This window comes from Aristolochia californica, unplaced genomic scaffold (assembly GCF_029961685.1).
Source record: "Aristolochia californica isolate CCGP_79_NKW_82.1479 unplaced genomic scaffold, dmAriCali1.0.hap1 SCAF_7, whole genome shotgun sequence".
In the NCBI taxonomy this organism is placed as follows: Eukaryota; Viridiplantae; Streptophyta; class Magnoliopsida; order Piperales; family Aristolochiaceae; genus Aristolochia; species Aristolochia californica.
In genome coordinates, this window is record NW_027182268.1 from 3131378 (window position 1) to 3144540 (window position 13163).

The 13163-nt window shown below is 36.1% G+C and overlaps 1 protein-coding gene across 2 annotated transcripts in view; it reads left to right on the forward strand.

The window, feature by feature from the left end:
* LOC137936504 (protein DGS1, mitochondrial-like) overlaps positions 1 to 7427 on the forward strand; it is a 40454-nt gene extending 33027 nt beyond the window's left edge. The window contains exons 8-15 of one of the 2 annotated variants that reach the window (XM_068781224.1): positions 1982 to 2082; positions 2304 to 2393; positions 4254 to 4326; positions 4550 to 4578; positions 4684 to 4807; positions 5181 to 5291; positions 6526 to 6626; positions 6706 to 7427. In XM_068781224.1, coding sequence (XP_068637325.1) covers positions 1982 to 2082; positions 2304 to 2393; positions 4254 to 4326; positions 4550 to 4578; positions 4684 to 4807; positions 5181 to 5291; positions 6526 to 6626; positions 6706 to 6826 — 750 coding nt within the window. In that variant the 3' untranslated portion in view covers positions 6827 to 7427. The remainder of the gene's footprint in view (positions 1 to 1981; positions 2083 to 2303; positions 2394 to 4253; positions 4327 to 4549; positions 4579 to 4683; positions 4808 to 5180; positions 5292 to 6525; positions 6627 to 6705) is intronic. The other variant, XM_068781223.1, reaches the window with a different exon arrangement.
* Positions 7428 to 13163: the final 5736 nt, after the last annotated feature.

Below are 13163 nucleotides of genomic sequence, written 5' to 3' on the forward strand. Positions count from 1 at the left end.
TAAAAATTTGAGCATACACTAAATCAAACACGCTGAACAAGATAATGTCATAATATAAAATATCCAATCATGTAAAATGACTAAAATACCCTTGAGCTGATTTTCTCACAGGTGCAATCTACTGTACCCTTACTTTTATCCACATTGTTATGGATGATTATGATCACCTATTCCTGTGTCTGGAACCTTAAATAACCTGAGGCATTAAAACATAATTTACTGTGTTGAGAACATAGGACATTCAGACTTCTGAAAATATGGTTCTACTTTGGAAATGATAAATTACTCGATGAATCCTACTGAGCACTGGAACAAGGGCCTCAACTTTTTTTGAATGGTGGCCTTGAATGGCTTATGAATCCAGAATCAATCTTCTATAAAATTCTATCATTAACGTTCTTAAATAGAATATGTAAAATTCTCTATAATCTATCAAACTTTCATCAACTTCACTTCAGTCATCAGTAAAAGTTTCTGAAATCTCAATCATTCATCTGAAAAATTGCTTGAAGATCTAGGTTCCAGAATTATGTGAACCGAAATAGTCCTATCCATTGATTGAGACTGTGCTTCCTGGCTACTGGTAATCAGGGCTGTAAATGCACCGAATTCAGTCCAGAACTTTCCCAATCTATCCGTTTGTAGATATTCAAATATCTGAAATTCAAATATCCAAGGAACTATTTGAAGTTGGATATCCGAATCAGATCAGCTGGATAATATCTGGATTCAGATAATATCCAAATCCAAAAACCTGTAACTAAAATGACTACAAAATCTCAAAGAGAGATGAATATGATAAACAGAAGCAGATCTCAAATGATAAACCTGATTCAGCAACATATGAAAAAATACACAAGACAGTGGAAATATCAGAAATTAGACATCCACACCAGGAATTTGTCTGCTGCTGAAGCTGAAAAAGTCAGGAGAAAAAGTAAAAATCTTCTTTTTTAATGTCCTTGTGATTTGATATTTCATCCACTACACCTCCTTTCTCTTCATTGACTGAGAAAGTATAGTCCAGAAACCCTGTCAGATTCTTCCAATTAGATCCGGTCCTCTGTCATGTCCTCATACTTGAGAAACAAGACCCTCTCTGGCCTCTCTACACTCTCTCTCCAATATCCTAACATAGGATTCCAGTAAAAAGCCCGTACGAGCACAGGCCCTCATAGAACAGCTCCACTGTTTTCTCCTCTACAAGTGGTGGCTCCAACTTTGCCACCACCTTGCTGCCAGAAAGGTGTCGTTGGAGTTGCTGCACAGGTGAACAATTTGACCACTGAATCCTTGATTGTGCTAGGGAGAAGAGAGAGAATGCTAGAGAGAGGGGCCGAGAAAGATGTGAGAAAAGGGCCGAGAGAACATACCTTAGAAAGAAAAGCCGCAGAAAGTGGAAAATTAGAAGCCAAATAGAGCTGGGAAGAGAAGTTTGAAAGCCATTGATACTGTGAGACTTCTGGAAGATAAAGTAAAAGATGATTTAAGAGGGAGGGTTAGGGTATAACAGAGCAGTCACTGTTGCTGGATATAAATCCAGCAGTTGAGATTTTGGGTCTGGATCTCATGATTCTGGTTCCATATTAGAACTTTATCGGATTCCTTATTGAGTATCAGATTGAATATACGTTGGAATGCTATTTTTGGATAATTTCCAAGATTTCAGACTTGGATCCAAATCGGGTCTGGATAATATCCAGATCGATTGACAGCTCTATTGGTGATTTCTTTGTGGGGACCAATGACTGACTACTTCAGAAAGCTGCAGCCTTCTTTATTCCTGTTACAGCAAATCCACCTTGGGCCTTAATGTTGCCTGATTAAGTGAAACTTTTTATTTTATTTTCAATTTTTCAGCTCTTAGTTCTATACTTTATTTTTGTGTTATGTGATGCACAAGTTTTCTTTCAGTGTTAGCATATCTTGTTATATACTATAAAATATTTGATGCTGTTTACATGTATTTTTCAATCTTCAGATTATATCTATCAGAGATGAGCTTTTTGAGACATTTAGGACAAGACACAAAGGTGTAATGGAGCTCGAAGAAGTTCGGCTAACTGAAGATTCACTTCATAAGTAAGTATTTTAATTTTTTGGGGAGCTATGCAAAGTTCAATAATTTTTTTAGGTGTGAAGTTGAAATGTTAACTACACATTCAACAATCCTATGTTCATTTTATGCAAAACACTATAGAACCCATTAAGGGGCTAGATTTGGAATGCATATATTCATGATAGATGATTTTACAAGAGAAAATGAGGTGACAGAACTTTTCCATATTATCTGTTGTGTGCAGGATGTTGTTAGCCTTCAGCAAGCAAACAGAAGGTGTGGAATTTCCAGAAGATACCTCAGATCAAGCACTGCTGGAGATAGTCATGGCTAGGTAAAAAAATTCTTGTGATTTTGTGTTATCAGTAGTGATTTTCAGTAATGATAGGTCTTCCTTTTCTTATTTATTATTAGAAAATAAATGGGGTAAAATTATAATTCCTCTATATGTTTGATGGTATATTCCCTTTCTAGTAGGCATCAAGGTGAAGGTTTTCTATCTTTTTTCAACAATGGCTGTTTGTTGTTTTTGTTAAATTGGGTCCAAGGCCCTGTCCCAAAATGACTAGTCAACTTAGGAAACCTCTTTCCCAACTAATAAACTCAATATCTTTGTACTCACTAATCCATGTGGGACTATTCCTTAACACCCCCTCACGTATAGACCATCTTTTGTGTCTTTACAAGTGGATAATTTAGGAGTAGGCAGTTTATGTGTAGGTCCTCTTTTGTGGTTCTACAAGTGGATAGTTTTTAGGTGTAGGCCCTCTTTTGTGGCTCTACAAGTAGATAGTTTTTAAGTGTATGCCCACATATGAGTACCTGCTCTGATAACATGTTAAATTGGGTCAAAGGCCCTGTCCCAAAATGACTAGTCAACTTAGGAAACCTCTTTCCCAACTAATAAACTCAAGATCCGTAATTTTTCTGGAACATGCCATTCTTGCTCTTACTGTTTGTTCAAATAGGCTGAAATAAAGACCTCTTTTTTATTTCTTTAGTCCATAGCGAAATGGCTAGTCACAGTGCATTTTCTCTCCTCTGCATATGGCTTCTTTGGTCTGACTGTTTAGATACTTGGTAAACGGTTCCTTCCAGTGTCCTTCTTTCTTGATCTTCTGCCCATGGTTGTTCGGATGAATGATCTTCTTGGCTATGCTTTTTCTTCTTCTTTTCTCTTCTTGCCTCTTTTAGTTGGGCAAACAAACTCAAATAGAGAGCTTTCTCTCTCTTGTGCGGTCAAACAGTTGGCTCCACACTGTTTGGACAAATGGCTTTTCATTGCTTGTTGTGTTCAGTGTCCTTCTAGCCACTTAGACTTGACTCTGACGGTTGTTTCCCTAGAGCTTTCTTTTTCCTATCCGGTCGAATGATTGCTGCTTGGGCATCCAGACGGTGTGCATTCTGCCTTGAGCTGCTTGTTTCCTCTTTCAATGGGCTGTTCAAAAGCCTCCTGACCAGTCAAACGATTGTGCTACCTGAAATTCTCTTTGTAGCATTCCGTGTTGTCAAAGCTAACTTAATGCCCATCATTAATTGCTTAGTTTATTATCATCAAAACTATAGGGGGATCTTGAGGTCAATAGTCAATTGCTTCTAATGAGATTGCCTCCTTCAAAGGCAGCTGCAGAACTTTTCTTCTCCATGTCTCTTGTCTCTTCTTCTAATTTCATTAACCTCAAAATTTCACATTCCTTTTTCCCTTGCACTATGGCATAAAGAACAATGGACTGACACAATTGCTTCATGCATCTGAAGATGAAGCATCAGCACTTTTGAGTTTGCCGAGTGATTGGTCTGGACTGCAGTGCACCCAAATCTGCTTATTGACTCTAGTACTCAGCTATACTTCAAATTGACCCAGAATGCTGACTGTGTTGTTTGTCTTGTCAGCCAGAGTCTAGTGAATTGTCACAAACAGACCTAGATTGTAGATCACATCGTTGCACAGAATCCATTCTCAAGTTTGGAGAAAGAAAGTATTACTTTTCCTCATTTATTGTGTCTTCAAACAATCATGTCAGTTAACTTTTTCATCATTATGAAAACTTTTAATTATTTTACATAGACAATTGAATCATTTTAAATTTTTTTGTACTGCATGATTTACATTTATTTATGTTTATTTTGTTAAAAAAATTGTTCATCTAATTTATTTTTATTTGTAGTTGAGTTACAAATCCCTTCTTTGCAGGTATGAGAAGGAGCTTATGCATCCCATAAAGAACTTTCTAGGTGGAGAGATTGTTCGTGCTTTTCTTATTCAGGTTCTCATAAAGCTGTTCTTGAGTTTTTAATGGTGTCTCTATGTTCATGTAAGGAGAAAAGACCACTAAAAGAGATCACAATCAGTAAATTCTGAACCTAATAAACATATCCTTGTTTTCCCTTCTAATGTTGCCAGGGAGGTTAAATGTGAGTCATTTTAACTTCCGCCTCATCTATGAAATGATAAGCTTGGTGTCATTTTGGTGTTCTTTGAATTTGCAGATTCAGAAGCTGAAATTTGATATTGAGACGTAAGCTCTCCCTATTTTTTCTTTCTTTTTGTTTTATAGGTGACTAATCAAGATTTTATAGTGTAAACAAAGTGGCTAAATTTGCTTGAAACTTGGTTTGAACAGTGCAATGCTGGAATTGGACCAGATTCTCAAGGCCAATGAAATCAACTTTGCGATTCTTGCAGCACTCCCGGCCTTCATTCTTTGCCTTCTTTTGATCATGTTGGCACGAGTATGGCTCATCAGGGTGAGACTTTCCTTTTAGCATTTGGCTCTGTGGACAGTGCATGGCTGAGATTTAGATCTTATTAACATGTCATAATAAGAAAAAGAGGGATTGTGGGGCATTGCCCCTCTCTTTGTAATTGCTTGTTTTTCTAGCAATAAAAATTATTCACTATTTAAAAAAAAATAATTAAGAAAAAGAGAAGAGTCTAATATACATATGTTATCCATTAAAATGAGATAGTAAATGCATCTTGTTACTTTCTGATCCAGTTTTTCTTTGTCCATATGTTCAAACATTTCTAGTTGTAGCTGAAGAAACAAGTGCTAGAACACTGTTTGATTATTCGAAAGTACCATCTTTTTCATTTGTCTTTTTTGGTTTATCTAATCAGGATACAGGTGCAGAAGGGAAGGGGAGAACTGCTCGGCTCCAGAGAAGGCTGCTTCTCGTGGAAGTTGAGAAACGGATTATGCAGATTCAGAATTGTGTGGATCAAGGCCTTGTGAGACTCAAAACCTAATTGATGTTTATCAGTTTCTGTAACAATGTTGATAGAGCATGGTTCGAGTGATTAGACCATATGATGTGTACTAATTCATATTTGCTCCTAGTTTTGTGTCAGTGTGCTTTCTCGAAGTAAATACTTTCTTATGTTGTGGTTAGAAGTCTGTGTGAGTCATGGGCTGGTCAGGGGACACTTTTATTTTCTTGTTCAGTCATTTGGAGTGACTACCAAGTTGAAACCCCTATGGGGGAATGTTTGTGGTGCCTAGGTTGGACTTGCTTATGCAGTGGTTAGAAGTCTGTGTATCATGGGCTGGTCAGGGAACCCATACAAATTCATTTTCTTGTTCAGTCACTGCTAGTAACTGCCTGGTTGGATTCCCTACTGGTAGATTTTTGTAGTGGCAAGCCTGGATTCACATAGTGAATGGTGTCTACTCTCACTTTCAGTAGCAATACACCAAAAATCAAGTGGGAAGAATGGTCACTCATTAGTTCTGTGCTGGATCAGTCAATATGTTAATTTTTTATTGCCATAGATGATGGTCTGCAGTTCATAGAAGGATTGTGTGCCTTTCCCCCATGATTGGGTGCATGAGGGCTTTGAGTTTCTGTTAGTTCTAAAGGACATAAAAATGGTTTGTTTCCAAAAAGAAGATTTAGATTTCAAGTTTGTTAATCAAAATTGGTGCTTACTTCTAAAGGTTTCTTTAAAACTATTGGAAATAATATGAAATGGTGTTATCACCTTTACATTAAGGTCATGGTTTAAGAAACAAAACAAATATGGTTACTTCAGAGTCTTTCAATTTGTTAAGTATGAACTATGAAGACTAATATAGGTAAAGATAAATTTTGGTTTCTCAAAATCTAGTTTTTGAAAGAGGGCCTCCTGCCTAATGTTTTGTTTCTCTTGCCATTTGGCCTTAAAAATGAAATATCATTTTTTTCAACAATATAAAAAAAAAAAAAAAAAAAAAATATATATATATATATATATATATATATATATATATATATATATATATAGATAGAGAGAGAGAGAGAGAGATAATATTTGATAAATTTACCTGAATCATATCTTCCATAAGAGTATTTTCTAAGAAAATGGGTCATACTTGTGAACAAATTTGGAGGCTTTATTTTTGTAATACGACCTACAAAAATTTTATAGATTATTTGTTGAACCTTTTTTTTAATAAAAGGGATAAGATAAGTTAGTGTCATTACAGGATGAAGATGGCCAATGTATGTTTGGCTTACTCCTATATAGTCTTGACCGGTTATTCAAGGCCGTGGAAAGGCATGCAAAGGAAACTGGTGAATGGTGTAGGTAAGCTGCAACTTCAGTAATAGTTACTGCTCAAAACAGCACATTTCCTGGGAACTAATATGGATCTTGTTATTTACAGCTTGAGACAGGATATATTGGATGTTGCGAAGCCCAAAGTGACAACAGCATATAAAATGGTTATAGCATCCCGAATGGAGCGGGTGTATGACTGTTTGCTTCCTTCAACAAAGAGAAGATAGATTTTTTTTCCATAATTTACTCTTTGTTTTCTTCTATTGAAATGGTGACATGGGCACGGACCCACTTTTGTTGTGGGCCATTTAAAGAGGTTCTCAGCTCTTCTCTTTTTAATTTTTCTTTTCCTGCTTAGGGGTTAGCAATTTCTCTTCTATTATGTGTTTGTTGGTCAGCAGTGGGGTTTCCATGCAGCAACTTGGTTTTTGTTTCGTTAGCTTGTGAGCCTGTCTGCTTCAAGAGAACTAATCGGATCGTGTTCTCCATACTTCACCAGTTCAAATGTGAGTGGATATATCCTGAGATTTGTTTTAGAAACTGGGCCTGATACTGGATCAAGTCATGTAATTTTTTGCTGTACTATTGTTATAGGGACCTTTTATATACGTGTAACTGTTGCTATGCAGCCAATTTTCGAAGGAATTTGAAGGACAACTTTTTCTCTACCTCTTGTGGTTGAGATGTTCTTTGTAATCTCCTTCAATTGAAGTTCCATGTGAAGAAAAAAAAACTGAGAACGATCTCATGTTGTTTAATGAATGTTAGTACCTTTATTGGCTGCTGATAATCAGAGTTGTTTTCTAATTAGAATTTCAACCAAAGTTAGCTTCTTTCCTTGTGCCTTGTGAAAACGGCTTCTTATATAACTCTTGTTGCCGTGCATTAATGTGAGATTAGAGCTATGAGATTATAGTTTCTTTTCGCTGTCTTATGCATCGCCAGCAACTTGTTTCCTCTCGTCTCCTTGCCTTTCGTCGCCAAATGCAAAGCTAGCTGTTTTTCGTCTTACTCTTCAATAGATCTGAGTATGGCAGAATTTGCATCTTCATCTCAGTCTTGTGAGTCATCTAGGACCACCGTTAGGACAACACTCTCCTGGTTATAATTGTTGATCACCCTTTTCTAACAATCTGGTAATAGGCTCCAGTGGTGAGACGAGATTTGTAGCTATCTATTTGTTACCTCCACCTACTGTCCTTTTTTTACTCTCACTTACCCTTTTGGGCCATCCTCTTGTGTATTACCTCGACTTCGAATTCCAACCAAGCCAATCGAGCAACCTTCACGGACCAGACCTCAGCAATGGTTTGGCAAGGCAGAGGACAATGTAACAATGGAAGGGGCCACAATAGAAGAAGAGGACAAGGGAATTTTGGTTGAGGCTGCACTACAAGTGAGTTTCCTACTACCCATAGCTCCTCCTAGTGTGGAATATCCAATCATGTGGTGAAAGTTGTCCGAAGTGACATGGAAGACCAGCTAATTTCAATCAACTTATATTGCCCTAGAACCGAAAGACTCTAAATTTACTCAAGGATCACCTTCAAAGGGCTTCATAGAAGAGGCCACAATAGAAGAAGAGGAGGACAAGGGAATTTTGGTTGAGGCTGCACTACAAGTGAGTTTCTTACTACCCATAGCTCCTCCTAGTGTGGAATATCCAATCATGTGGTGAAAGTTGTCCGAAGTGACATGGAAGACCAGCTAATTTCAATCAACTTATATTGCTCTAGAACCAAAAGACTCTAAATTTACTCAAGGATCATCTTCAAAGGGCTTCAGAGAAGAGGTTGCTACATCCAGTAGTGTCTACATTAAGTTAACAAGCTTTACAATGGCACAAAAGTCTAGGTCATCCTTCAATACATGTGATACTAAGTTTAATTCCCTCTCTCAAAACTGTGACTAATTTTCCGTGTGAGTTGAGCAAGCATCATAGGAGTGTTTTCCTCCTTGAATAAACATATCCAGTTTTAGCTCCTTCCTATTAATCCATTTTGATGTATTGGGGCCGGTTCAAATCTCCAACATCACTCAATAGAGATATTTTCTTGTTTTTGTTTATGATTGTACTCGTGTCACTTGACTCTATTTAATGAAAGATCATTTTAGGTTGCTTCCCATATTTGAATCTTTTTATGCTATGATTGAGACCTAACTCCAAAAGATAATTCAGATCTTTCTTTGTAACAATGCCAAAGAATATGCATCTTCTCAATTTCAATCCTTTTGTAAGCAAAAAGGCATTACACTAGATCTCATGTGCTTATACACTTCAATAGAATAGTGTTGCAAAACAGAAAAATAGACACCTCTAGAATGTTACACGATCCTTATTAGTATCCATGAATCTTCCAAAATTTTGTTGTCTTTACAAAGTTTGTACCACATGTTATCTCATCAACCATATACCCTCCAGTGTCATTAGAAATAAAACTCCATTTTCAACTTTTTTTCTTGTTTGTGATAAGTTTCCTCTTCCTGCTAGGGTTTTGGTTGTATTTGTTTTATTCACAACCTATCTATTTTATTGATCCCAAAGCTTAGAAATGTATCCTTCTTGGATACTTTAAAAATAAAAAAGGTTATATTTGTTACCAGCCATCTCTACTCTATCGACCAAATTATTCCACTAGGATTAAACTTCTCTATAGGTATGCCCAGACGAATTGTACCACTAGACCAGTCTCAATCATAGCCACAAGATGATCCATTGTCTAGCTCATCTTGGCCTAGCTATGCCGTAGTTGACCGGTCACTAGTGTAGTCTTTTGACTCAAATATTATTGTTTCTTCTTATCCTATTGTTTTGGTCCACATTATGATGACAAACCAACTTTTATTCATAAAACTACCCATTCTTGTATTAAGATCACGTCTGCCACATATCTAATTTCTAATTTTGTGTCCACTCACAAACTATCCTTGAGTTGTTGTTTCTTTTTAGCGGTCGTATGTTTAGTTATTATTCCCAAGACCTATTTAGGGGTTCTAAAACATCTAGAGTGGAGAGTTGCCATGGAAGAAGAGATAACGACCATGAATGATAACCACATTTGGGACATCTCCTCTGCTAAGTGGAGAAAACCAGTGGGCAATGGGTCTTTACAATCAAACACAATCTGGATGACAACATTTTACAACTCAAAACTTGACTAGTTGCTAAAGGCTACACTCAGTCTTATGGCATTGCATATGAAGAAATATTTTCTCTAGTTTCCAAGATTAGTCCAATAAGAGTTCATATCTCTATTGTTGCCAATTTTAAGTGCTCTCTTCATAAATTAAATATCAAAGAACATCTTCCTTAATGGTGATCTTTATGAAAGTTGTGAGTCTTTATATCTGATCGATTGGGAGCGCTAATACGTAGACATCGTGCTACGTTTGAAGTATACCCATATGAGAACTTAATAGTTTTGAGCATAGCACAAACCTTCTTCTTCTTGTCCAAGGATATTGTGTGTAATGTGATCGGCATGAGCGTCTCCTTACCGTTTCTAATAAAGTGTAATTCCTTTCTAATCCCATTTCTTGCATGTTAAGTTGACATTGGGAGAGTCTTTTGATTCATCCATAATGTTTAATTGTGCCTATTATATTGTCAAAAACGTTTTTTCAATGTGCATAATATTTAAGTTATGCCTCAACTTTAACCATCTGTCAACTGAATTGGAGGTTTTGGAGGTTCATGCTCTTGTTTTCCATTAAACTTGATTCAACTCTTTCAACATAAATGTTAGAGGGTAGATAACAGTGATGCCTCATGTAATATTCTTTGTCTCCATGTTTTGACCTTTGAGAACCAGTCTCACTCATACAAACTATGCATGCCAACTTCTCTTTAGTATTCCACCCTGATAATGACAGTATGCCCAAAAATTATTTATGGCCTACAACAGAGTAGCATGCGTAAAAAATACATCACATGTTACATAAAATATTTGCATGCCATCATCAATATTGGTAGATTCACCATAGGATTGGGTATTATTTATATTAATCTTGAGTTTATAATATCAACCTATTAATAGGCACTATTGAACTACATTTGAAAAGTAACCCTTGAAATTTTAAATTAATCAAGATTTGGATAAGTTGATTGGTAATTATTGAAAATCCCTTAATGAGTTAGGTATTTGTACCTAGTTGATGCTAACTGTAAGTCCCAAGTGTAAGGTAAGTGTTGTAATTTGGATATTTTAGATTTGTGACTGTAGATGGCGTTTGGTTTTTTATTTAGTGAATTCAATTTCAAAGTGCAAACAACTTAAGAGTGGATACAATAATCTCAGATAGGGTTGTGAACCACTATAAAAAAAAAAAAAAATTGTATTGATGGTTGATTGTGTTGCTTATTGTTTATGTTGTATTGATTTGGTTTAGTGTTGAAGTAGTTTGAGTGATATTCTATATAATTATGAGAGTGAGAGGCATAAGTTGTAACTAATAGTTAGTTTAAGTGTTCTTTTTTTCTTATATATTAGGGCATCTATGCCCCACCTATATAAATAAGAAAGAGAGGGGGGAGAACTCATTCATGTGCTCTCTCTTAACCCCTAAAGTTGCTCTCCTCAACTCGTGCTCTTGCCTTCTCCTTCTCATCTTCTCTTCTTGTCTTCCTTTTTTTTTTCTTATTTCTTCTACTTTTTCTCAGACCAAGTAATCCATCGATTAAACCCTAGAATTCATCATGGTTCAGAGCTGGAATTCTAGGGCTTAAAGTAGAATCGATCAAGTTATGAAAGTTTAGCAGTGAGAAAATTCAATTCAGCCTTCAACCAACAAAGGGTTCTAGTAGTTTTGAAGAGGAGCACAAGGCTGAAGTCAATTCAGCAAATTCTTTCCTTAATCAAATAAGTTTCACCTTATGTTTCACACTATGATGGATTGAATTCAATTTTTTGATAGTCACAAAGTTATTTTTACTCAAGCCTAATTTTCCCCGTCAAAATTCATTTCTTTTTCATATTGAATGGCTAAAATCACAATTTTTTTTATCATGTGCATGAGTTTCCTTCGTTCCTTGTTTTGTATTTAATTTTTATGCCAAAAATTCCTCCTTAGGAATTCTAAAAATCCTCTTGAAGCTCTCCTTAATTTCTTTTTTGTTGAAGGAGTAGTTGCTCAATTAAGTTGTTAAAACCCTAAGTTGGGGTTTGAAGAATAGTTTTGGAAAGTAATCATTAGTTTAGTTCATTTTTTATTGTTTTCTTACCAACACCTAGTTAATTTTTTCCTTTTTTTAATCACCATTAGTTATTGAGTGATTAGAATTCGGTTTAGATTCTCCAACAACAAAAAAAAAACGAAAAAGGGGTCATGCTCATGTGATCTATTGGCTGGTTTATTCGCTTGTTACTTGTTGAATTTGATCACTTAACATTACATAGTTTTGCATTCTATAACTTCAAATATTTTTTAGTTTTGATAAAGTGTTATCCTCTTTCCTCCTAAGTTAACCTAAAGGTGTTGGTTTTCTTAAAAAAAAAAAAGTTATTTTGTAAGTCATAATGTTTGAATTGTCCAATACTTCCTCTTCCTCTACATATGATGATTTCAACAAAGGTGATCCCTTAAGGATTACTACAATTCTACTTAAAGACTTGAGTAATTACTTGTCTTGGTCCCAATGTGTGAGTCATTTTTTTATTACTGGAGACCTTTTTGAGCATATAACTCTACCACCTGTGCATGTGGATCAACCCTCTTATCATAAGTGGTTGAGGGAAGACATACTAGTTATTAATTGGTTGATTAATAATATGGAGGAACATGTGGTAAACATTGTAATGCACCTAGAGACAACCACGCAATCTAGGGCACGTGTTTTGAATTATATTCTACCCCTGACATTTTACAAAAGATTTATGATATTTTTTAGGAGATATGCAACACAAAGTCAAAAGTCAATCTTCATGAGTACTTTAGCAGATTTAGAGGGCTGCTACAAGATTGGAAGGTTACACAACCATATGCACTTGATGTTGTTGCACAAGAAAAACAGAGGGAAAACCTAGTGTCGGTTATGTGTCTTGCTAATCTACCACCCTACTTGGATGTTGCCAAGTCACAAGTACTTAGCTCTGTTGCAAAATATTCTTTTAATGATGTATATGCAACCATGCTATGGATTCCTGTTAAAGAGTCCAACAATCGAGTAGAACAAGTGGAAAACTCAACTATGTTCTCCCAAGGGAGATGAAACAATAGTTCTAATAGAAGTAAAACAAGAGGTGAAAAGACACATGGTAGAGGAAGAGTTAGAGGTGGGAATGCTCCTACCTCTAACATTGGTGGTCGGCAAGGTGAACCTTTTGTGGGCACCACAACCATCTAGCTGAAAATTGTTGGAACCTTCATGGCAAATCACCTTACTTCAAGGTTAATCAAGCATCAACCTCTATTACATCTACCAACAGTGTGACACCCTAAGAGTCCTCCAAAGGAAGATTGACTCTATTAGAAGATGATCATGATTAGTTTCAGAAGTTTAAAAGTATGATGGCCGCTCCCCAAGCAACACAATTGCCACAATTGCTACTACTAGTACATATTCAT